Consider the following 22617-nt stretch of genomic DNA (forward strand, 5'->3'; position numbering starts at 1 on the left):
TCCCAGGAAATGCTGGAGGCATCACACAAACTGAGCCCAAAGCAGGTAGTCTAAGTGGAGAGTGCACAGACTAAGGTGTGGCAGGCTCTGCAGGCTGGACCATGCTGGGCACCTTGGCCTGGGGCCAACAGGAAACGGACCAAATTTTTAAAATGCAGCAAAGAAACCAAGAAAAGCCAGTGTGATTGGGACAATAGTGCATAAATTAAAACATGTTCCAGTATATACAGAACAGGCCATGTGCCCTATTCAGGTCTACTCTGAGGAGTCTGGTGTGGTATGGCTGGGAGCTTGGAGTGCAGGCAGGACAGCATACAGCTTCTGCTTGTGTGTCCTCCAGCCTCCCCTCCATAGTAGCTCGCAGGGTTCAGGTGGCTTCTGCCAGGAGGGGTAAGCCTCAGAATAATGCCACCCAAAATGAGGCTCACCTCAAAGCAAGCTCACTCCAAGCAGTGTTGGTACTGGCTGTGCTCCCTTTGAAAAAGGTGCTACTAGCTTGCTGGCCCTCTCCTGTATTCTCCACCTACCCACATCAGGGCAGCAGTGCACCCTCATCTGTCTTCACTGGATCCAAGGCGTAGACTGGCCAATATAGGATGCTCTGAGGGGACCTTGGACAAATGCCATCAATGATAGAGTAGCTCTACTTGGACTACACGCTCTTTTCTACCAGCTCCATTCCTGCACCTATTGTATTCCTTCATGCATGGTGGAAGAGTGGGGGCTGGAGAAAAACCAGGGTCAGGGAAGGAAGGAGAGTCCTTGCAGGTCAGCCCCATTCAGGTGGCTCCAAAGTACCCCTGCCCTAAGGAAGGCATGTCCTGTGGGACATTTCTCCTCCTGGAGCACACAGGGGTTCTGACAGGTCACCCTTCCCTCTATACCTCAGACAGGGAACCCTCGTGCAGTTCCCTGGAATGCTAGATTTGGGATCTTGAATGGAGAGGGTACTCTGGCAGGACACTTCTAGAGTGCCAGGTGTGGGGAGCAAACACAGAAGATGAGGCATGGAGCTGGGTAGGGTGGGAGTGTGTGTTGTATGAGGGCATAGGGATGCAGAAAACATTGAAAATAATACAAAACATGGCTTGTCATACAGCCATCAGCTAGAATGCAGAGCCTGACCGGTTTGGAAGGGGACAGGGAGGTAGGGAAAGGAAGAGACAGCCCTTGGGGGTGGTAAATTAAGTTTGTGAGTACCAGAGAGTCCCCGAAAATTGTTCCTTCCAACCCCAGGAGAAACTCTGCAAATTCAAGTCCTTCCCAGCCCCCAGACACTGCTGTCCAAGCATGGGCCAGCAGGCTCTAGCCCAAGTGCTATGACTGAGACCCAGGAGTCCTTGGACAAGTCTCACTGGTGAGGCATGGAACAGGCAGCCTCCACATGAGCAGAGTACTACAGTGGAGAGGAGAGGCACATCCCCAGCTCCTTGGCCTCCCTGTCCCTAACATGGTCTTCCCTGGCTACAGCCTTCCCACTCCTAGGGTACCACAAAGGCGAGCAATGCAGGGTAGAGACACCTTCCCAGGATGAGGACTACAGGCAGTGGGTCGGTGAAGCATGAAGCAAATGAGACTCTGACCTAGGAAAGCTTATTAAAGTCCAGTGTCTCATCTTCCCTGCTACAGACAGGGTGGAGGGTGGTGTTGGGCTCTCCATTCACTTTCAAAGGCTGCAGGTCCCCAGGTAACTGGGACCAACAGAAACAGTTAGAGGTACTGGGAGCTGGTCTACCTCCCCCTGGCTGGACAGGGATGGGGACTGTGCATAGGTTAGTGCATAGGTTAGTGCTGGCTTCCAGGGCAGAGCAGGCCGGCCCTGGTTTTGCATCTGCTCCTATCTGCGTCTGCTTTCTCTATGGGCACACTTTTATCTTCTCTATGGTACACTCAGGGCTGGCAGGTCCACCTTGCTTTTTATCTTCTTCACGCCTTGGCTGTGATAGGGAGTAGAGGCCAGGAGAGCAGAAAGGACCTACCTTTCCTGACTGACTAGGCACCTTCCCAGCATGAATTCCTTTGATCTCCCGGATTTCTTCATTTATTTCTAAGAATCCTGGTCTTAGAGAAATGGTAAGACTATTTCCCCACCCACTCTCACTCCCTGTTTCTGGATTTGTAAGATGGAGTCCCCTGGTCTCCATCCTACAGAGCAATGGATAGGCCCCAGGACCACTGTGACAGTGGGGCTCACGGCTCCACAGTGCTCTACCACTTCTCGATGATGTGGCTCATGTAGTCCTCTGTGGGCACCCGGCCTGGCTCCTCAGCATCCTCCTGGGCCAGGGCCTCCTTGGCACGGTGCAGCAGGTGTTCTTCACGGCTGCGCAGGCGCTGTTCCCGACGCTCCAGCTGTCGCTTGTACTGGTAGCGCTGCTGGAAGAGATCCTTGGCATAGTCGTAGAGCTGCATGTCCAGCTCATTGAGCTCCTCAATCCGGCGGATGGTGTCCTCTCCTGCCTCCACGCCACCTGCCCGGGTGCTGTTGTATTGCATGAAGGGCCGGATGAACTTGAGGTTGAACGTCCGCTCAAACAGGTACTGTGTCTTGCGCTGGAACTCGGTCAGGCCGAAGAAGGCCATGTCTCGCAAGTTCTTTTTGGCGCTTTCAAGCAGCAGCTGGGCACGCTTGCTCTCGGGGATGAAGGACAGGTTATAGCAGCCCACCAGGCTAAGATCGGCCAGCATGCGAACTTGGCGGTTGTTGGCCAGGTTGTAAGGGCACTCCATGAATTCCTGTAGCGTGCAGCCTGACCAGTCTGTGCCTTCATAGCAGGGTGGCAGCTCCTCGGGCGTGGGTGTGCGTCCATCACACATGTGTAGGGATGTCTTCCAGGTAGCACCCCGCTGCACGTGCCGCCACTCACTTAGGTAGCGTGAAACGGGATCTCGCAACAGGGTGATGTAGTAGAACTTTCTGCAATGAGACAGAGAAGTGATGAGGTGGGGCAAGGCTGGGGTGTTGGTGTGGGAGGCTCAGCACTGGAATGCAGTGGACTGGGCCAGAGCGCCAGCCCTGAGTGGGCTCCTAACTCCATGGCTACTGTACCAACAAGTTGCCTCCCCTCTAAGACAAACCACTGAGTCTAGCTCTGCTGGGGGTGATGAGCTCTCACCAAGGACCCACAGCTATGACGGTGCCCACCGTTCTCTGGCCTGGGGAGGTGAGGCCAGAGCACTGAGTAAGTGTATATTTCCATGTACCCCATGATACTGACCTCTCAGGAGAAAAGAGTAAGAATCAGAGGTCACTCAGTAGAGATGTAAGAGGCTGTGGGAGAGGAGTCTGCTAGTCACCAGATCACCAAGGTGTTAGAAAGGCAGGAACCAGCAATAAGCAAAGCGCTATGGGAGCTAGAGTGGAAGCTGCCTGACTTCCTTGAACCTTTTACCCTCCCATCCCCATGCCCCATTTAACTTCTCTTCTAGACAGTGGGGTGGGATGGAATATATGTTCTTGAGTGTTGCTGGTGATGAGGAACAGCAATCTGGGCTCTAGTTGTGCTTTTATCTCCTTGACCTCTGCAGCACACCAAGGCCTATGCGGGGAGACTCTGCCTGCAGCCTTCTTTCACCTGACCTTCACCACTTACCCAGTGCGGCCTTACCCCTCAGTGTCACCTCCTGGGGAAGTCCTAGTGTGCCTTTCTCAGCTTCTGTCAGCAGCAGACCCAGGGGTGGGAAAGAAGAGGGAAGAGATGCCTTTGCTGTGCCCCAGATTAAGAGTGGGCAGGGTCACTGGGTCTCTCCTAATTTCATTGGTACAACCCAGGGGGGACCCTAGAGCTCAGAGTTCCAGCCTGAGGGTCCAGGTGAGGAGGCTATGAGACAGTGTAAGAAACATTTGCTCACAATTTCTCACAGAGACCAAGTAGAAGACACTGCATATCCTACACTGCACGTCCTACAGTGCACGCCCAACAGTGCATATCTACTGGAAATACCCCCAATCTCCACAACAATCTCATCCATATACACAAAGCCAGGACTACCCTCAAGATGGATCAGGAGCCTGTTCCTATCCTGCTGACATAAACAGGCAGTTGTGGCCAGTTCCTGAATACAGAAATCAGTGTGATCTGTACCATTCAATGAAAGTCCTGCCCACTCTGCCCCACACACAGCCCAACATGGCACAGTGGGCAGAGCAGCTGAGCATGGCTCTGAGGTAGCCTGCCTCGTGATACCAGCAGCCCTGCATGCTACAGGCCTGGACTTTGGAGCCTTAGTCCTGCATCCGCACTGGTGCCCACCTGACTCGAGCCCTGCGGACCTCACACACAAAGAGGATGAGGGGTTGGCTAGGCTCTAGGAGATGCCATTCAGGAGCAGCATGGCTATTCTGGGACGCATCTGCTCGTAATATGTGAGAAATCATGAACCTGCTGATTTCTACCCTTGCTTCTGGGGAGGTTGGTCACAATGACCCCTAGCCCCAGAAGCCCTGAATCTAAAGTCATTCTCCTCTTAAAGCTGTTGGCTTAGGGAGGGCCTTCCCTCTGACCTCAGCAAAGACTGGAGAACCTGATGGTCAAGGGGCTCTGCTTCCAGCTTCCTGTGTCAGTCCAGATTGCCACACACTGGGGTCCTTCATGCTCCCTGGGTGTAAGCTACCCCTAACTGCAGAGATGGCTGGATAGGCCCTATCCAAAACTGTAGGTTGTCACTGGGGTCTCCCAGAGAACAGTCAGCAGAATCAAGCAGACAGATGAGTGTTTGACTCAAGGAGCTTCCTGCACTTGTGAAGTCCTAGTATCTACATCTGGGAATTCTGGTGGCCTAGTGGTGAGGAGCTGTGTTGCCATCTCAAAGGCAAATGCTTCAAATCCACCCAAACCTCCCATATAGAGAAGATTGAGAATCACCTGGTTTCTCAGGGAGGCAAGTAGAGCCATGTGTCTTGGCTGTCGCTCCTGCTGTAAGCAGTACCAAGGAATGCCTTCTAGGGGTTTTCTCCAGGCCTGGCATTACTTTCTAGATGCTCGGCAGGTGTCCTTCACCATACTAAGGATGGGCCCCAACACTGAGCGCCTGGGAGATACTAGTTCTGTGGCTGCACAGTCAATACAGAGTAGAGGGAGCCCTAGATAGGTGAGGGTGCATGGAGGCTCATGTAAAAACATGTCTGCATGTTTTACAGGGACCAGGGTGTGTGGTGTGTACATGGTCAGACTGTCTTAAGCTGTAAACTGCACAACAGGAATACCTTCAAACTTCCCCAAATCTGAGACATGGGGTACATGCCCACTCTGACACGTGCTTCTTTCTGAAGGAGCTGACTGTGACACACAGGTCTGATCCATGAGTTTTCTTCATTAGGAGCCAGGAGGTCAACGCCTGCCCAAGGTGGTGTGGGAACTGCATGCTGGTTTCACCAAGTTTGTGAAGGTGTAAGCTGAGAGTCCCTACAGGACCCAGATCCCCAGCTCTGCCTGAGAGTGGGCAGGCAGATACAGAGGAACCACAGGTGCAGGTGGGAGACCGGGGAGAGGTAGGCTGGCAGAGAAAAATGCAGGTGGCCCAAGTGAATGTGAGATAAATAATAATTGTTTGTTGTTTTTATGTGCTGTCGAGTCGCCAGTGACTCATAGTGGCCCTTTGTACAACAGCCCTAAACCCTGTTCTATTCCTTGCATATTTTCATTACCCCAGTGACTCAATCAATCCATCTCATCAAGGATCTTCCTCTCCTACCCTGTTCCTCCACCCTCCCAAGCAAAACGTACCTCTCCAAGGACTGATCTCGCCTTGCAACATGTCCAAATTATGTCAGACAGAGCTTTAGAATCCTTGCCTCTAAGGAGCAGCCTGGCTTCACTCTCTCCAGGAGGAACTTGTTTGTTCTGCTAGCAGTCCATGTTATATTCAATATTCTTCTCCTGGACCAAAACTCAAAGGCACCAACTCTCCTTCTATCATCCCTAGTCATTGTTCAGCTCTCCGAAGCATACCAAGTAATTGCAAAGACCATGGCCTGTATCAGGCGCACCTTAGTCTTCAGACTGACATTGTTGCTCTTCAGTACTTTCTAGGGGTCTCTAACCGCAGACTTTCCCATTGCAATAAGTCTTTTAATTTCCTAGCTGCTGGTGCCAAGAGAGTTGACTATGGAGCCAAGCAAACTAAAACTGAACAATCTCTTCACCATCCATCATGATGCTGCCAATCGGCCCAGTGGTGAGAATCTTTGTTTTGTTGAAGACTGGAGTCCTTGACCTTCTGCAGCAAGAGCTTCAGGTCCTCCTCAGTTTCAGCAAGCAAGGATGTGTCATCTGCATAATACAGACTGTTGATGAGTCTACTTCCAATCCTGATGCCACACTTCTTGTCACAGAGACCAACTTCCCAAATGATTAGTTCCACTTAGAGTTGAAAAGATATGGAGATAGGACACATCCCTGGTGTACACCCTTCCCAATTCTGAACCTTGCAGTTTCCTTGCTCTGTTCTGACAACTGCCTCCTGATTCTGGGATTCCCATTCTTCTCAGAGTCAGCCAGAGTTTGTTGTGATCTGCACAGTCAAGCCTTTGTATAGTCAATGAAACATAAATAGACATTCCTCTGGTACTCTCTGCTTTCAGCCAAGACCCATCTGACATTAGCTATAATATTCCTAGTGCCATGGCCTCTTCTATATCCAGTTTGCACTTCAGGCAGTTCTCTGTTGATGTGCTGTTCCAGTCGTTTTTGAATAATCTTCAGCAGAATCTTGCTTGCATGTGATATCAATGATACTGTTCGATAATTTCCACACTCTGTGGGATCACATTTCTTTGGAATGGGAACAAATATAGATCTCTTCCAGTCAGTAGGCCAGGTGATTGTCCTCCAGATTTCTTGGCACAACTTGGTGAGTGCGTCTAGGGCAGCACCTGTTTGTTGAAAATATGTCTATTGGTATGCCATCGATTCCTGGGGCCTTGTTTTTTGTCAATTCTTTCAGAGAAGCTTGAACTTCCTCCTTCATCACCACAGGCTCTTGCTCATACCTTGTTTCTTGAAATTCTTCTGTATCCATCAATTCCTTTTGGTACAATTAGTCTTTTATACTCTATCTTCTTTTAATGCTTCCTGGATCATTTAATATTCTGCCCAAAGCATCCTTAATATTGCAACTCGAGGTTTGAATTTGTTCTTCAGTTCTTTTAGATTAAGAAATGCTGAGCGAGTTCTGCCCTTTAGATTTTCTGACTCCAGCTTCTTGCACATTTCATTGTAATAGTTTACTCTGTCTTCCAGCACTGCCTTCTGGAATCTTCTGTTCAACTCCTTAGTATCTTGATTTCTTCCCTTTGCTTTGGCTTCTTGGTGCTCCAGTGCAATATTTAGAGTTTCTTCTGACATCCATCTTGGTCTTTTCTTCCTCCTTTGTCTTTGTAATGACCTTGTGTATTCTTCCTGGATGATATTCTTGATGTCCTCCCACAGCTCATCTGGTCTTTGCTCATTAATGTCCAAGGCCTTAAACCTGTTCCTGAGATGGTTTATTCAGGTGGGATAGACTCAAGGTCAACTTTTGGTTCCTGTGGACTTAATTTTCCTCAGCTTCAACTTGAACTTGCATATGAGTAGTTGGTGGTCTATTCCACAATCAGCACCTGGCCTAGTGGTCACAGCTGTTATTGAGCTTCTCCAGCAATTCTTTCCACAGATGTAACTGACCTGATTCCTAAGCATACCATCAGGTGAAATCAATGTGTACAGCCTGTGTTTGTGTTTCTTATAAAATGTATTTGTAATGAATAAGTCTGTGATTGTGCAAAATTCTATCATTCTATCTCCGGCTTCATTTCTGTCACCAGCTCCATGTTTTCTAACTGCTGATCCTTCTCTATTCTCAACTTTTGCATTCCAGTCACCTATTATTATTATTATTATTACTATTACTATTATTATTATTAATGCATCCGGACTGCATATTCGATTAATCTCTGACTGCAGAAGTTGGTAGAAATCTTCTATTTCCTCCTCTTTGGCTCTTGTTGGTGCTTGTATTTGAATGATGGTGGTATTCATCAGATTTCCTTGTATGTGTGTGGATATTATCCTGTCACTAACAACATTGTATTTCAAGATAGATCTAGAAATGACTTTTTTAACTATGAAAGCAACCCCATTTTCCTCACCTTTTCGTCTCCAGCATAGTAGATCATATGATCCTCTGACTCAAATCCACCTTCAAATCTTGGAGCACAGAGCATAGTGTGAGGGCAGAAGGGAGGAGCCAGGGGGAATAGCGTGTGTGGCAGAAAAATCTCTCAGTGGACACCATACCACACAGATACGAATAACTATGAATGCCAGAAGCCCACTGGTCAAGCCCACCTTTAAATCTTGAAGCACAGAGCAAATAATAATTGTTTAGTATATCTCAAATATAACATGGTACATTCTAAGGCCAAAAAACTATTCCCCATTTATAGAAAACTCAAATTGAAACACACACACACACACACACAACTATATACATACACCATGATTTACTAAATTTGGTGATCTACTCAAAGTGATACAAAAGCTCAAGAACCCAGCCCCACCTTTCCAGTGGGATCCTGACCGTCATCTCTGTTTGTAACATCTAGATTCTTATCTCCTGTCATCTGGCTGCCTCATCAAAGCCATCTTGTTCTTTTGAAGAGTTCAAAGCAATGAATCCTTGCTGGAGCTCCACCTCTCTCCCAGCCACCCTGTTCAGCAGTCCTGTCTTAGTGGGTACAGGGCAGACCCTGGGTGCCTCCCAGTTTCCTGTCCCTCGTCCTCTCACACCTGGAGCTGCTGACCCACTCTGCCTGCTTCTTTTCCAGGCACAAGTTAACAGGCTGGCTCATGCTGAGGCCTGCACCCTAGCTGGCTCACTGCCCAAATGCCCCTTAAGAGTGAGCCCCTCATCACACCTCACTTGTCACCTGATGCTGTACTTACTTTACACATGTCCCCTCACCAGAATGCCAGCCTCGTGAAGGCAGGAACTGGTCTATTTTTCTTCCTCTGGGTCCACCAAGTGTTTAGCAAACACATCCCTATGCTCCCCTATGTCAAGTGTGGCAATGGGCTCCTATCTCATGTACCTGAGAATGATGTCTCAATGGGGTGTAACTCAACAGTGCTTGGGGTGGCAGTGATGGGAACACTGGAGGTATGGTGCAGTGCCCAGCCCTGCTTCTCTGGGCTTGCTCACACTCACTCCCCTATGCTTGTATTTTTGGGGCCTGGCCCTACTCCAGCCTCAGTTTCTCTTTGTTCTCAAGCATTTCCTTTCCTAACATTCTGGCTTTTCTATTCCTTGTGCAACCATTTCCGTCCCTGATGCTCTAGATCTTCAATCTCTTTGCTCTTCAAGTCTGTGAGCTATTGGTGGTGTTATAAGGGATTCACTGGTGACAATAAAGAATATAAGAACAGCTCTCAGGATTATTCAGTGTGAGTTACTGACCTGCATGTGTCCAGGAAGTGTGTGGGTTTCTGAGGCCCCATGCCATGCCAATTCTGGGCAAGAAGCCTCTGGGCATCATGGACAGAGGTAGATTCTGGTTTAATTCAGCTGGGTGGGTCTTGGCTCAGTGGGGCCTACTGTGAACTGATGAGGTGGGAGAGATGACATCCCTACAATTGGGGGGAGTGGACAGACTCGTGCTGATGATCACTGAGCTGTGCAGTACAAGACTGCGGCTTCATACCAAGTCTTGACCAGAGCAGATGGAGAGAGCTGAGCATAGGACTTTGCCTTCCTGACAAGTGGCCCTGGCCCACTCTCATCTCCTTGTCCCCATACCTGCTTGGGGAAGGGGCACAACCACAAAAAAGCTGCTGTGGGCCAGGCACCCCACACCAGGGCGGTGCCTCTCAATTGCCCTCTAGCCACCAAGGTGCCAGACTCGGGCTGGATCATGCTGCCCAGCTCGACCCCTCTCTGCCAAACTTGGGTCTGATAAACCACCTCTCCCTATTGTTAAGGACCCAGGTAACAGAGTGAAATAATAAGTGGTAGCTTAGAAAGGGTGAGGCCCAAGGACGAGCAGCAGGGCTGCCAACCAGAAGATGTGCACAGGTGATAGGGCAGAGGCAAAACGGCAGGAGCAAAGCTTGTCCTGGGAAGGGAAGAAGAATCCTTGGGTTGTGGCATTTGACTTCAGAAAGAGAGGACACCTGGAAAGGCATCGTGATGTACATCTAGCAAAGCAGTGTTAAATCCAGAGAGTACACCTCTACTCTGACTGACACACAAACACACGTCACTATATTTTTAATGTAGTGCTGGCAGGCATGGGCAAGGGCAGGGAAGCAGAGAAAGGTGGGCCTAGTGCATGCTTGGCTGGGGACAGGCGTTACCTGCTGCCCCCCCACCCCCATCCCAGGTGATGTGAGAAAGGCTCCTGGGCTGTCTTTCCTACCACAACCTCTCACTTAGGCTGCCTCCAAATCACTCTAGGGAGCTTAGCTGCTCTCAACTCCCAAAGGTGTCCTCCGATTCACTGTCCAAAGGTGCCCCTCTCCTGAGACCTCAATAAAGCATTGTGGAAATGTGAAACTACAAATCTACAAAGACGAGGGACAGTGGCTGAGAGGCTGTAGCACACATTCAGGAGGAAGTAGAGGCACGCTGAAGGCAGGCTGAAGATGGTGGAGCATGGTGAAAAGGGCTGGTGGAGTAAGAGAAGGCCCAAATGACCTGTCAGGGTCAGACCTGCTAGGCAACCTCTGGAGGTGCTGATGGACATGCAAGATGTCTGTGATACATAGGTGCGCATGAGGTGGGGCTCACGGAACACCCCTCAAGTCTCCAAAGCCCAGATTAACTCCTACCCCTAGGAAACTGGAGGAGTCTCTGTCTTGGGAGAGTCCTCCTTACCCTGACATATGAGATACCCCACAAGGCAATTTACTGGCTATCTTTCTCTAGCAGGTATAGTAGATCCCAGAAAGAGGAGTGGGAAAATGGGGGAAATGAAAGATACAATCAGAAATGGCATACGCAATTTATTTAAGCTAAAAGGCTCATCATGGACCCAGCAAGTAAGATTCATACTCAAACTATCAACTATTTCCAGGGATACAAAGAGGAAGTACATCTCCCATGAACCCCATTTTAGAAAGATACCATAGATTCTATCTTGTCTGGAAAACAAACAATAACACCACCACCACTACAGCAGGAAACAATGATAAGAGCTGCAAATCCCCTGGGTTTGGCTGTGTGCCACACCAACTGTTAGGAGCACAGGGATAAAGGGCCAGGACACGGCACATAGTGTGACTCACAGAGCAGTGGGGGGACGAGGGGTGGGGGGGAGGGCAGATCTCTGGAATAATCTGGGTACAGTGAGGCAAGGGGGTGTGAGGGTATAAGAACAGGGAAACTTTATCTGCCAAAGTGGAAAAAAAGGATTTTATTTAATCAATGACAAAAGAGTAAGAGTAAAATAAGATATTTAGAAAAATATTAAGAGTTAAAAGTGGTTCTTTTAATAATCAGGAGGAAAAAGAAGACCTGCTGTATTCATAACAAACTTCTTGAACAATAATCTTTATGAATGTGCATGAGTTGTTTCCACTATTCATCTGTCAGTTTGCTGTGCTGACCATTCAGTTGTAAAATAATGGGTTCAGAAGTAAAAAAAAAGGAAAGAAAATGAACAAATAAAAGAACAGGCTCTTGGGAACCCTAGGAACAGCACTGTGACACTGCCGTCGTTGGAGGAGGGACTCTTTCGGTGGGAGGCTCAAGTGTGACTGGGCGAAAGCTGCTCTCAAAGTAGAGTCTACCTTAATGATGCTGATGGAGTAAAGCTTTCACACCCATCAAAGACTTTCATTTAATAATAAGAATATGGAATGTGCCTTTTCCACAGTTGCTGGACTGTGTGGAGGTAGAGATGCAGGTGCATTCAAATTCTGTTCCAGCCATAACACAACACCATGGCTGAGGAAGGCACTGCTGCTGGAGGTGCTAACACCGCGTCACAAGAAGTGCTAATGACCACCCTCCTCCATGATGGCCTAACATGCGGAATCCACAAAGCTGCTAAGCCTCAGACAAGTGCTTGCCAAGCTTGTCTTTGTGTGCTTGCATCCAACTGTAATAAGCCCATGCATGCCCAGTTATGATAGAAGGAGAATGGATGTCTTTGAGCTGTGGTGCTGGAGAAGAGTATTGACTGTACCATGGTCTGCTAAGAAAACAAACAGGTTTGTCCTAGAGAAGGTGCAACCAGGCTGCTCCTTGGAAGCAAGGATTCTGAAGCTTTGTTCGACACATTCTGGACATATTGCAGGGAGGGACCAGTCCTTGGAGGGGGACGTCATGCTTGAGAGGGTGGAGGGACAGCTCAGGAAAGGAAGACCCTCTGTGAGGTGGATAGATGCAGTTTCTGGGGTAATGGGGGTAGGTGCGTCAGAGACAGTGAGAATGGCACAGGATAGAGCAGGGTTTAGGCTGTTGTACATATCGCACCGCTTTGAGTTGCAGGCGACAGCACATAACAACAACAACAACAACAACAACATGTCCAGGTAGCCTAGGCCCTCTGAATACCAATCAACCTGATAAAGGCTGATGACAAGAAACTAGGGGAGTGAGTGGGCCTCTGCAAAACTGACGGAGGAGGAGAGCCCTGCCAAGTAGGATCATGGCAAAGGATCTGAGGTCAAAGTTGTCACTGAGGAATATTTCAAGTGTAAGAATGAAACCAATGAACACAGAATGTATGAAGTATGAATACAAGAAAAAGGAAAGTTTTTAAGAATGAAATGGGACACGTAAAAGTTGACATTCTAGGCATTCATGAGCCAAGATGGACTAGTATTGACTATTTTGAATCAGATTATGCTTGGAATGCAAATTAAGAGGAATGGAGTTTCATTAACCATCAAAAAGAGCATTTTAAAGTTTGCTGTGAAGCATGACAATGCTGTCAATAAAAGGATCATACCATCTGCATACATGACTCGCTAATACTGTTCAAACATATGCATCAACCTCTAAAACAAAAAAATGAAGACACTGACGTTTTCTCACTTCTGCAGTGTGAAACTGATTGAATATGCAATTAAGATGCATTAATTGCATTAATTATAATTGGTGCCTGGAAGGCAAAAATTGGAATAAAGAGGGATTGGCAGTTAGAAAATATGGCCCTGAGAAAAGATACAAGCCCTGAGGTTGCACGATAAAATTCTGCACAGTAATTTATTAATTACACACACATTTTAAAAGAAATCTGAATGGACCAAAACTATGTTGGGTTAAGGTGGCAGACTAGACAGACAGAGGGTCAACTAACAAACCAGAATAAAAAGGGTAACAGAGACAGATGAGAATTCTGGAAGCCTGAATTTAGAAGAAGAAAGACAGGAAGGAGTACAAATGAAGAAACTAAAGAAGAAATGGAATGAAAAAATAAATGAGGGAGACAGAGCACAGAACTGCAAACAGCAAAGTGTGACCATTTACATATAAAAGATATACGGTGGTGGGCTGATGGTAAAGTGCCATTGCATATCCTTCCTGAGAACCACGGGACGGACTGTGTCTACCACCAGTGCCCAGTAGGTTACTGGCAGTGTTCCTTACCCTGACTGCATGAGGTCCAGCTAGGCTGGGGCCACACCTGTGCCATTTTATCTCTGGGACAGCAGCACGCAGACCGAGCTGGGCCTGGCCTATGCAGTCAACCGTTGGATGAGCAGGGGCATCACTACTAACTAGGATCTTTCCCTCTCATGGGCATCTTACAGACACCTTGCCAGCATAACACCACACATCTGGAGCAGGGCACCCTCAGGGGGTGTGCCACCCTTGGCTGGGCATGTCAGGTGGGCAGTAACTGCTGTTTCATGCTAGCCATGCCTGATGGTACCCTTCCTGTACACATCCTGTGGACTGAGAAAGGACTACCCTAAGCTCCTTTGAAGCTAACAGAAGCTTTAGACTAAGCTGGGTGCCCTGGAACACATCTTGGCAAGCAGAAACTCTGACCTGACCAGGCACCCCAAGTCCAATCTTCTGTTGCACTAGCAGGCACAGGGCCCCACGCCAGCTGGTTGGGCTCCCCAGCAGTAGTGTACTTATTGGACATCTATTTAATACTCTTCTTTTCCTCTCTTGATTTTTCTTTCTCATTGCTTCTCATATTTTTAAAAAAAATTTATTCATTTTAATGAACATTTACAGAGATTTTGGATTTTCATTCATTCATTCATTCATTCATTCATTCATTGTTGCACTTTTCTCTCTTCCCAGCCCTACCATGCCTTTGAAAAGCACTCCTCTCTTTGAAAAGCAAAAGAAAATTCCTTCTTTGGTATACAATTCCCCCGCACCCCTCTGACCACCCCGAGTACACTCCACTATGCAACCTTAATTCTGGACTCTTGTGATAACCATAATACCCTATCATGTATCACTTTTAAATTATTTTCTTCCTCATCTGTTTCAATGCAGTACACATAATTTATCCAGTTTTTCTCAGTCCTACTCCAACCCTGAAGTCAGTCCCATTCTACAATAGTGGCACCATGCATTATTTGTCCTTTTGTGACTGAGATATTTCACTCATTATAATGTCTTTGAGGGTCACCCATTTTGAATAATATTGCATGAATTCCTTGTTTTTCAACACAGCGTAGTATTCCATTGTGTGAATATACCACAGCTTTTCTATCCATTCGTTTGTTGATGGGCACTTAGATTTTTTCAAACTCCTTGCTATTGTGAACAAAGCCGTGATAAACATGGGTGTGCATACATCTGCTTGGATGTTGGTTATGGTCTCTTTAGGGTATATTCCCAGTATTGGAATTGCTGGGCCAAATGCTATCTCTATTGCAACTTTTTGAGAAAGCGCCACACCACTTTCCACAGTGGCTGCACCATTTTACACTTCCACCAACAGTGAATAAAGGGTTCTAGTTTCTCCACAACCTCGCCAGCATTTGCTGCTTGCTGTTCTGTTAAATTTTGCTATTCTGACTGGAGTGAGATGGTATCTCATAGTTGTTTTGATTTGCATCTCTCCTAGAGCTGGGGATTTTGAACATTTCTTCATGTGTTTGTTGGCATTGCTTCTCATTTTGCTGATAGTGTCCCCCTACAGTATTTTCTGCTTTTAGCTTTTTTCCTTACTTCTGTGGCTTTTTCTCTTTTCCAATTTCAATGAAAATTTACAGAGACTTTGCATTTCCATTCATTCATTGCTGCACTTTTCTCCCTGCCCACCCTCTTCCCCAGTACATTCTTTTCTCTTTGAAAAGTAAAAAAAAAAAAATTCTTCCATTGTTTTACAATCCCTCACCCTAGGTTTACTCCACTATGCGGCCTTCGTTCTGGACTCTTGTCATGACAAAAATACCTAATCACATATCCCTTTTAAACAGTTTTCTCCCTCATCTGTTTTAATGCAGTATACATTATTTATTCCATCTTTCTCAGTCTTCCCCCAGCCCCGATGTCAGTTCTGTTTTACTAACAGTGGCACCATTCAGTATTTGTCCTTTTGTGATGGAGATATTTCACTCAGCATAATGTCCTGCAACGTCACCCATTTTGAATAATATTGCATGAGTTCCTTGTTTTTCAATGCAGTGTGAATATACCACAGCTTCTCTAACCATTCATTAGTTGATGGGCATTTAGGTTGTTTCCAACTCCTTGCTATTGTGAACAAAGCTACGATAAACATAGGTGTACATATATATGCTTGGATGGCAGTTATGGTCTCTTTGGGGTCTTTTCTGTCTTTCTATTCCCCTTCTCCTTCCTACTGTACCCTACCTGTCTTGATTTTCTCACATTGCTTTTTTCGGTTATTTTATATATTAATTTTATTTTTATATTGTTTTATTTTTTTAATTTATGTATTTTTATATTCTTTTGTTTATTTTGTTACTTTTGTTGTTGTTGTTTTTTTCCTTTGTCCCATCTAACAACAGATGGAATAGTGTCCAATCACACCAAGAACTCCTGTAGCATCTTAGCCCAATGGACAGGACTAAAGACTGGCTCCTGCTCCACTGGACTGATGAAAGACTGCAAGCAACACTGGTCCAGTTTGTCCTCAGTACTCCACATGAACATTAAGAAGAACTACATATCCTCTTTCACAATAAACAGAAGATGAAGTGAAACTCTGGGTACTAAGGTTTACCATTCAAAATGTCTTTCCTCATCAACGATTATTATGATTATAGTTCATTTTGTGTTGGAGTAATTTTTTTTTTAAAAAGTTATTATTGTATTAAGGAGAAAGGATTAGGATGGGACATAAGCCCTGCCCTACTAGAGGTGAGAGAAGCTCCTGGGACCTCAGTGCTATGTTCTCTTTTGGGGAGAGCTGCCTTCAAAGTATCACCTACAAGCCTCAACAGTCTCTGTAAAACTGGCCTGCATGTGTACAGTCCCATGGAGTCATTCCCTAACGGGTCTGAGTCTCTGGGAGACCTTCCAGGGAACCACTGAACAGGAGGGGACATAGATGAACTAGGGAACTGAATGAAGGAGGAGAGGTGATGTCAGAAATCAGGGAGTTATATAGCAAATCAAGCATTTGGGATGCTGATTTGACATTTCTGCTACTAATCTTAGCAGAACAGATTATGAATAAGGAAATATGAAGAATCATCAAAATGAAGAACTGTCACAAAACTCAATCAGATACATGAAAACAAAAGAATACAAAGTTAACACCATGTCTCAGAGAGTGTTGCTTTAAATGCCAGTAAAAAAACAACAACAAATAAATCAGGATGAAATGGAATTAAATCTTGAACTACACATTTTTTTCAGAAGAAGAAGTCCTACTGGATCTTTCTAGTAAGGAATTAAAAAAAAAAGATAGCTAAGTAATAGAAAACAGAAAATAGAAGATAAAAAAATAACTAAATTTAAAAAACCTCAAGGCTAAATAGATAAAGTTAGTTCAAGACAACAGTAAGTTGAAATTTATGGTATTATGACTGAAATGTCAGAAAAAGATAACATACTGGAAGGACAAAACAGAATTTAAGAAATAAAACACAACTCAGGGAGATGGTGAGCAAATCCTTCAATGCTAATCCCTTAGAGGAGAAAAACAGAAGGGAAATGAAGAAAGCATAAAAATGATGTGCGGCAATAACAGGAATAACTTGTGTGTGACCACAATTCTGGAATAGGAGAGACCAAAAAAGGACAAAGGAAATCACTGAAGATTTGTTAGAAGAAAAATTTCCCAAATATAGTGTAAAATGAGAAAATAAAGATTCAAGGAGCTAAGAAAATCCCAAAGCAGAGAGACTTCCCCCAAAGAAAATCCATATAAGAGTTAATACACTGATCCTCGCTGCTGGGGGCATATGCCCCAGCCAGCACACTACCCCTAGTCATGCCTGGGGTGGGTAAGAGGGGATATGATGCCTGTAATTATTAAACATGAATTGAGAAAAAAAAAGAGTTAATATATGGAAACTTTCCAATAGTAAAGACAAGAAACACTGAAAGCAGTTCGGGACAAATGAAGAGTTGCCTAATGGGAAGAACCAGTTAAGACTAAGCAATGCTATAACAATCTCACAGTACCCTGACAAACAGGGGTCACACCCAGCCTCAATCAGGACACTTCCAGATAAACCAAACCTATTCATAATAGACTGAAGGGTGTGTGTGTGTGTGTGTAAAGATGGATATAAAAACCACAAACCACCAACATGCATCAAGAAGCACACTTCAGACAGCACACAGGTTAAAAATCAAAAGGTGGAAAATATATCAAGCAAATACAAAAAGGTAAAACTTCAGGGAAATAACCAGTCTAACAGACAAGGGAGGATATAATATAATGACAAAAAGGTCAACTGAACAATGAGACGTAACTGTAATTAATATGTAAGCACTCAATGACTCAATGACAAAGCCCCAAGATTCATCAATCTAACAGATTTGAACAGATACTCAACACAACTCTACAATAACAGTGGGAGACTTCAAGGCATAATTTCAGCTTTTTTGCAACAGGCTTGTTGCCAGAGTACAGGTGTTGGTGAATATGATCAAAAACCTAAGCCAAAATGGGAAAGGAGAAGACTCACATCAACATCATCATCGTTGGACACGTAGACTTGGGCAAGTCCACCACTGCTGATGACCTGATCAATAAATGTGGAAGGACTGACAAAAAAACCATTGAGAAACTTGAGAAGGAAACTGCTGAGATAGGAAAGGGCTCCTTCAAATATGCCAGGGTCTAGGATAAACAGAAAGTTAAACATGAGCATGACATCACCACTGCTATCTCCCTGTGGAAAATTGAGACCAGCAAGTACTATGTGACCAGCACTGATGTTCCTGGACACAGAGACTTTATTAAAAAAACCACGATGATTGAAATATCACAGGCTGATGTCGCTCTGTTGCTGTTGGGGAATTTTTAAAAAAAAATTAATTTCAATGAACATTTACAGAGATTCTGGATTTCTTTTTTTTTTTTTTGGACAATGAAATAGATGCTCAGCCTCATTTAATACCGTAAGAGAGAGCTTAGAGAGTTTTAAGAGAATGAAGCCTTTATTTCCTTGTTTCACACAAAGCTGGCAGAGTTGGTGGGTTTTTGGTTTTTAGTCAAAGAGACCAAATCCCATATCCTCGTCTGACTCTTCCGACTCTTCCTTTGTTTCCACCTTGGCTGGGGCCGCAGCAGCAGGAGCAGCTGCGGTAGTGGCGGCGGCCGCAGGGGCAGCAGTCACAAATGCAGATGGATCAGCCAGGAATGCCTTGACCTTTTCAGCCAATGGGAAGGTGTAGTCAGTCTCCACAGACAAAGCCAGGACCTGCTTATACCCATTGATGATGGAATGTGGTATTGAGGCCACAGTTGGGTAACCAATCTGCAGACAGACGCTGGCAACATTGCGGACACCCTCCAGGAAGCGGGTATGCAGGGTCTCCTCTGTGATGTCAAGCACTTCAGGATTGTAGATGCTGCCGTTGTCAAACACTTGCTGGATGATCAGCCCGAAGGAGAAGGGAGAGATGTTCAGCATGTTCAGCAGGGTGGCCTCGCTGGCTCCCCACCTTGTCTCCAGTCTTAATCAGCTGCACATCACTCAGAATTTCAATGGTGCCTCTGGAGATCTTAGTGGTGATGCCCAAAGCCTGGAAGAAGGAGGTCTTCTCGGGGCCCAGACCAGTGTTCTGGGCTGGCACAGTAACCTCACACAGAGCAATGGCACCAGCACGGGCAGCAGCCGGCACCTTGTTGGCCAGCAGCATGTCCCTGATCTCTGTGAGATCCTCTTTGGTGAACACAAACCCCACATTCCCCCGGATATGAGGCAGCAGCTTCTCCAAGGCCGGGTTGATGTCCAGGTGGCCCCGGATGGCCTTGCGCATCATGGTGTTCTTGCCCATCAGAACCACAGCCTTCCCGCGGAGGGACATGCGGATCTGCTGCATCTGCTTGGAGCCGACATTGTCTGCACCCACGATGAAGCATTTTGGATAATCATCCAGAAGTTGAATGATCTTAAGGAAGTAGTTGGACTTCCAGGTCGCCCTGTCTTCCCTGGGCATCACTGCGGTGCGTCAGGGATTGCCACGCAGGGTTTAAAGACGATGTCACTCTCACGAGGACGCCTGGAGAAGATTCTGGATTTCTATTCATTCATTGTTGCACTTTTCTCCCTGCCCACCCCACCCCCATCCTCAGTTCGCTCTTCTCTTTGAAAAGTAAAATTCCTTCATTGGTATACAATCCCCCCCGCACTCCCCACCCCCACCCCGAATATACTCCACTCTGCAGCCTTCATTCCGGACTCTTATGATAATCATAATGCCCTAAAATATATTGCTTTTAAACTGTTCTCTCCCTCATTGGTTTCAATGTAGTATACATAATTCATCCAGTTTTTCTCATTCTTACCCTAACCCTGATGTCAGTCCCATTCTACAGCAGTGGCACCAGGCAGTGTTTGTCCTTTTGTAACTGAGATACTTCACTCAGCATAATGTCCCTGAGGGTCACCCATTTTGAATACTATTGTATGAGTTCCTTGTTTTTCAATGCAGTGTAGTATTCCATTGTGTGAATATACCACAGCTTTTCTATCCATTTGCTGATGGGCACTTAGATTTTTTCCAAATCCTTGCTATTGTGATTGTTGGGGAATTTGAGGCTGGTATCTCAAAGAATGGGCTGACTCGTGAGCAGCCCTTCTAGCTGGGTGTGAAGCAACTAACTGTTGGCGTTAACAAAATGGATTCTATTGAGCCACCCTGAAGCCAGAGAAGAGGTAAGGAAATTGTCAAACAAGTCAACATCTATATCGGGAAAACTGGCTACAACCCTGACATAGTAGCCTTTTTTGCCACTTTCTGGCACAAAGTCAGGGAAAGTCACCTGAAAGGATGGCAGAGCCAGTGGAACCACACTGCTTAAAGCTCTGGGTTGCATCCTGCCACCAACTCATCCAACTGATAAGCCCCACCTCTGCAAGATTATCTGCAAGATTGTTGGTGTTAGTACTTTCTCTGTGGACAGAAGGGAGCTTAGCATGTTCAAGCCTGGCATGTGGTCACATATGCCCCAATCAATGTTACTACTGAAGTAGTCTGTTGAAGTTCTGACTGGTGACAGCAAAAATGACCCGCCAATGGAAGCAGCTGGCTTTGCTGCTCAGGTGATAATCTTAAACAATCCTGGCCAAATCAGTGCTGATTATGTGCGTGTGCTGCATTGTCATAAAGCTCACATTGCTTGCAAGAGAAGATTGATCGCCGTTCTGGTAAGAAGCTGGAAGATGGCCCCAACTTCTGAAGTCTGGTGATGCTGCCATTGCTGATGTGGTTCCTGGCAAGCCCATGTGTGTGGAGAGCTTCTCTTGACTACCCTCATCGGGGCATTTTGCTATCCGTGACATGAGACAGACTGTTGCTGTGGGTTTCATCAAAGCAGCAGACAAGAAGACTGCTGGAGCTGACAAGATCACCGTATCGGCTGAGAAGACTGAATGACTGTTACCTGTAACATTCACCACCTGTCTTAATCCGTGGTGGAAGAACTGTCTCAGAGTTTGTCTCAACTGGGCATTTAAGTTTAATAGTAAAAGACTGGTTAATAATAACAATGCATCATAAAATTTTCAGAGGGGAAGGAATTTTTTGTGGACCATTTGTTTTCTTTTTTGTATAGCGGTTTTAAATTACTAATTTTTAAAATCAGTACTTTTAAAATAGAACAACTTAAACAAAACTTCGTAACAGAATTTTGAGACCTATTAAAACAAAGTTTAATGAGAAAAAAGACATTTCAACAAAGGACAGAATGACAAGGGGGGAATCAACAAAGAGGCAAAAAAACCCCAAACAATGCTATTAAGCACCTGCATTTCAAAGACTTATATCGACTACTAAACTCATTCTTTTCCAATGCACATGAAACATTTTCTAGAATAGTCCACATGATAGGTCACAAAGCATCTCCTCAGATCACAAAGTTATAAAATTAGAAATCAGTAATAGGAAAACAAAAAAAAATCAAGTATGTGGAAATTAAATAAAACCTACTTGCATACTGCTGGGTAATAAAAGACGTGTTGTTTTTGTTGTTGTGTACTGTCAAGTCAGAAGTGACTTATAACTGACCCACCTGCTGGTGTTCAAAGGCAGTAAACTGCCCATGAGAATGCTCATCCTTCTGTGGAACAACTGTGTGCTTCATACTGTGTGCCTTTGAACTGTAGCATAGCTACTTACCACAAAGCTACCAGAGCTCCCTAATAAAAGACATTTAAAAAAATATATTGAAAAATTCTTGAAGCAAATGAGAATGAAAGTATAAATGAGAATGAAAGATCTAAATCTTTGGGACACAGAGATACTCAGAGGTCAATTACAGGAGTAAATACACTGTGTAGCTTATCTTTCAATACAGCTCTCTTAGCCACTGATCTTGACCCTGCCACCTGGATGGCTGGGAATATGTGAACAGGGTGTTAGCCTATCCACAAAGGGACAGGCTATCTCACCAATCTATGAGGAAACTGGCTAGTGTCATCAATAGATTTGAGCAATTCCAGAAGCGGAGAGGCTTTCTCCACCACCACCAGCAAAGGAGATGCAGGCACACAGTGGACACCCTGAATGAAACCTTCTTGCACCAGACTTATAACAGCAACACCAGCAGCCATGGTTGAAGCAGAGATCCAGAGAGCCAACAGGAGATGAATATGACATTGGAACTACTACCCCCTATTACCCGCAGAAGGAACCAGAGGTGAGAGCCTTTGCTCAAGTTTGATGAACAACTGGAGGCAGTGAGCCATAATGGCAGGACTGAGAACTTTGTAGCACTGGCCTTAAGCCATGAGGTTTAAGGCTAAGGTGCTGGTGAGCACATTTTGGAAGCTGTCCTGACTGTTTTCTGCTATTATCCTAATAGCCCTGATGTGTCCACTTGCCGTACAGCAGTAAGAGGTTCACGAGCATGGGGGACATGCCTGATTTCATGGGAATTGGCTTTGTGCTGTTGATGGGGACGGTTCCCCTTTGTGAAGTTGGTAAAAGTCAGATATGGCTGTCCCTATGAGACCCTTGCTATTTTTTTTATAATTTTTTTAAATTGGGAAAAACATACTGGGGGTACAAGGA

General features: G+C 45.7%; 1 protein-coding gene across 1 annotated transcript in view; it reads right to left on the reverse strand.

Annotated features, from left to right (window-relative positions):
* Positions 1 to 2196: 2196 nt before the first annotated feature.
* HS6ST1 (heparan sulfate 6-O-sulfotransferase 1) overlaps positions 2197 to 22617 on the reverse strand; it is a 76099-nt gene continuing 55678 nt past the window's right edge. Inside the window, exon 2 of the mRNA XM_006902942.1 lies at positions 2197 to 2917. Coding sequence (XP_006903004.1) covers positions 2209 to 2917 — 709 coding nt within the window. The 3' untranslated portion in view covers positions 2197 to 2208. The remainder of the gene's footprint in view (positions 2918 to 22617) is intronic.

The sequence above is a fragment of the Elephantulus edwardii genome, unplaced genomic scaffold, assembly GCF_000299155.1.
Source record: "Elephantulus edwardii isolate Elephantulus edwardi_28Jun2011 unplaced genomic scaffold, EleEdw1.0 scaffold00475, whole genome shotgun sequence".
Taxonomy (NCBI): domain Eukaryota; kingdom Metazoa; phylum Chordata; class Mammalia; order Macroscelidea; family Macroscelididae; genus Elephantulus; species Elephantulus edwardii.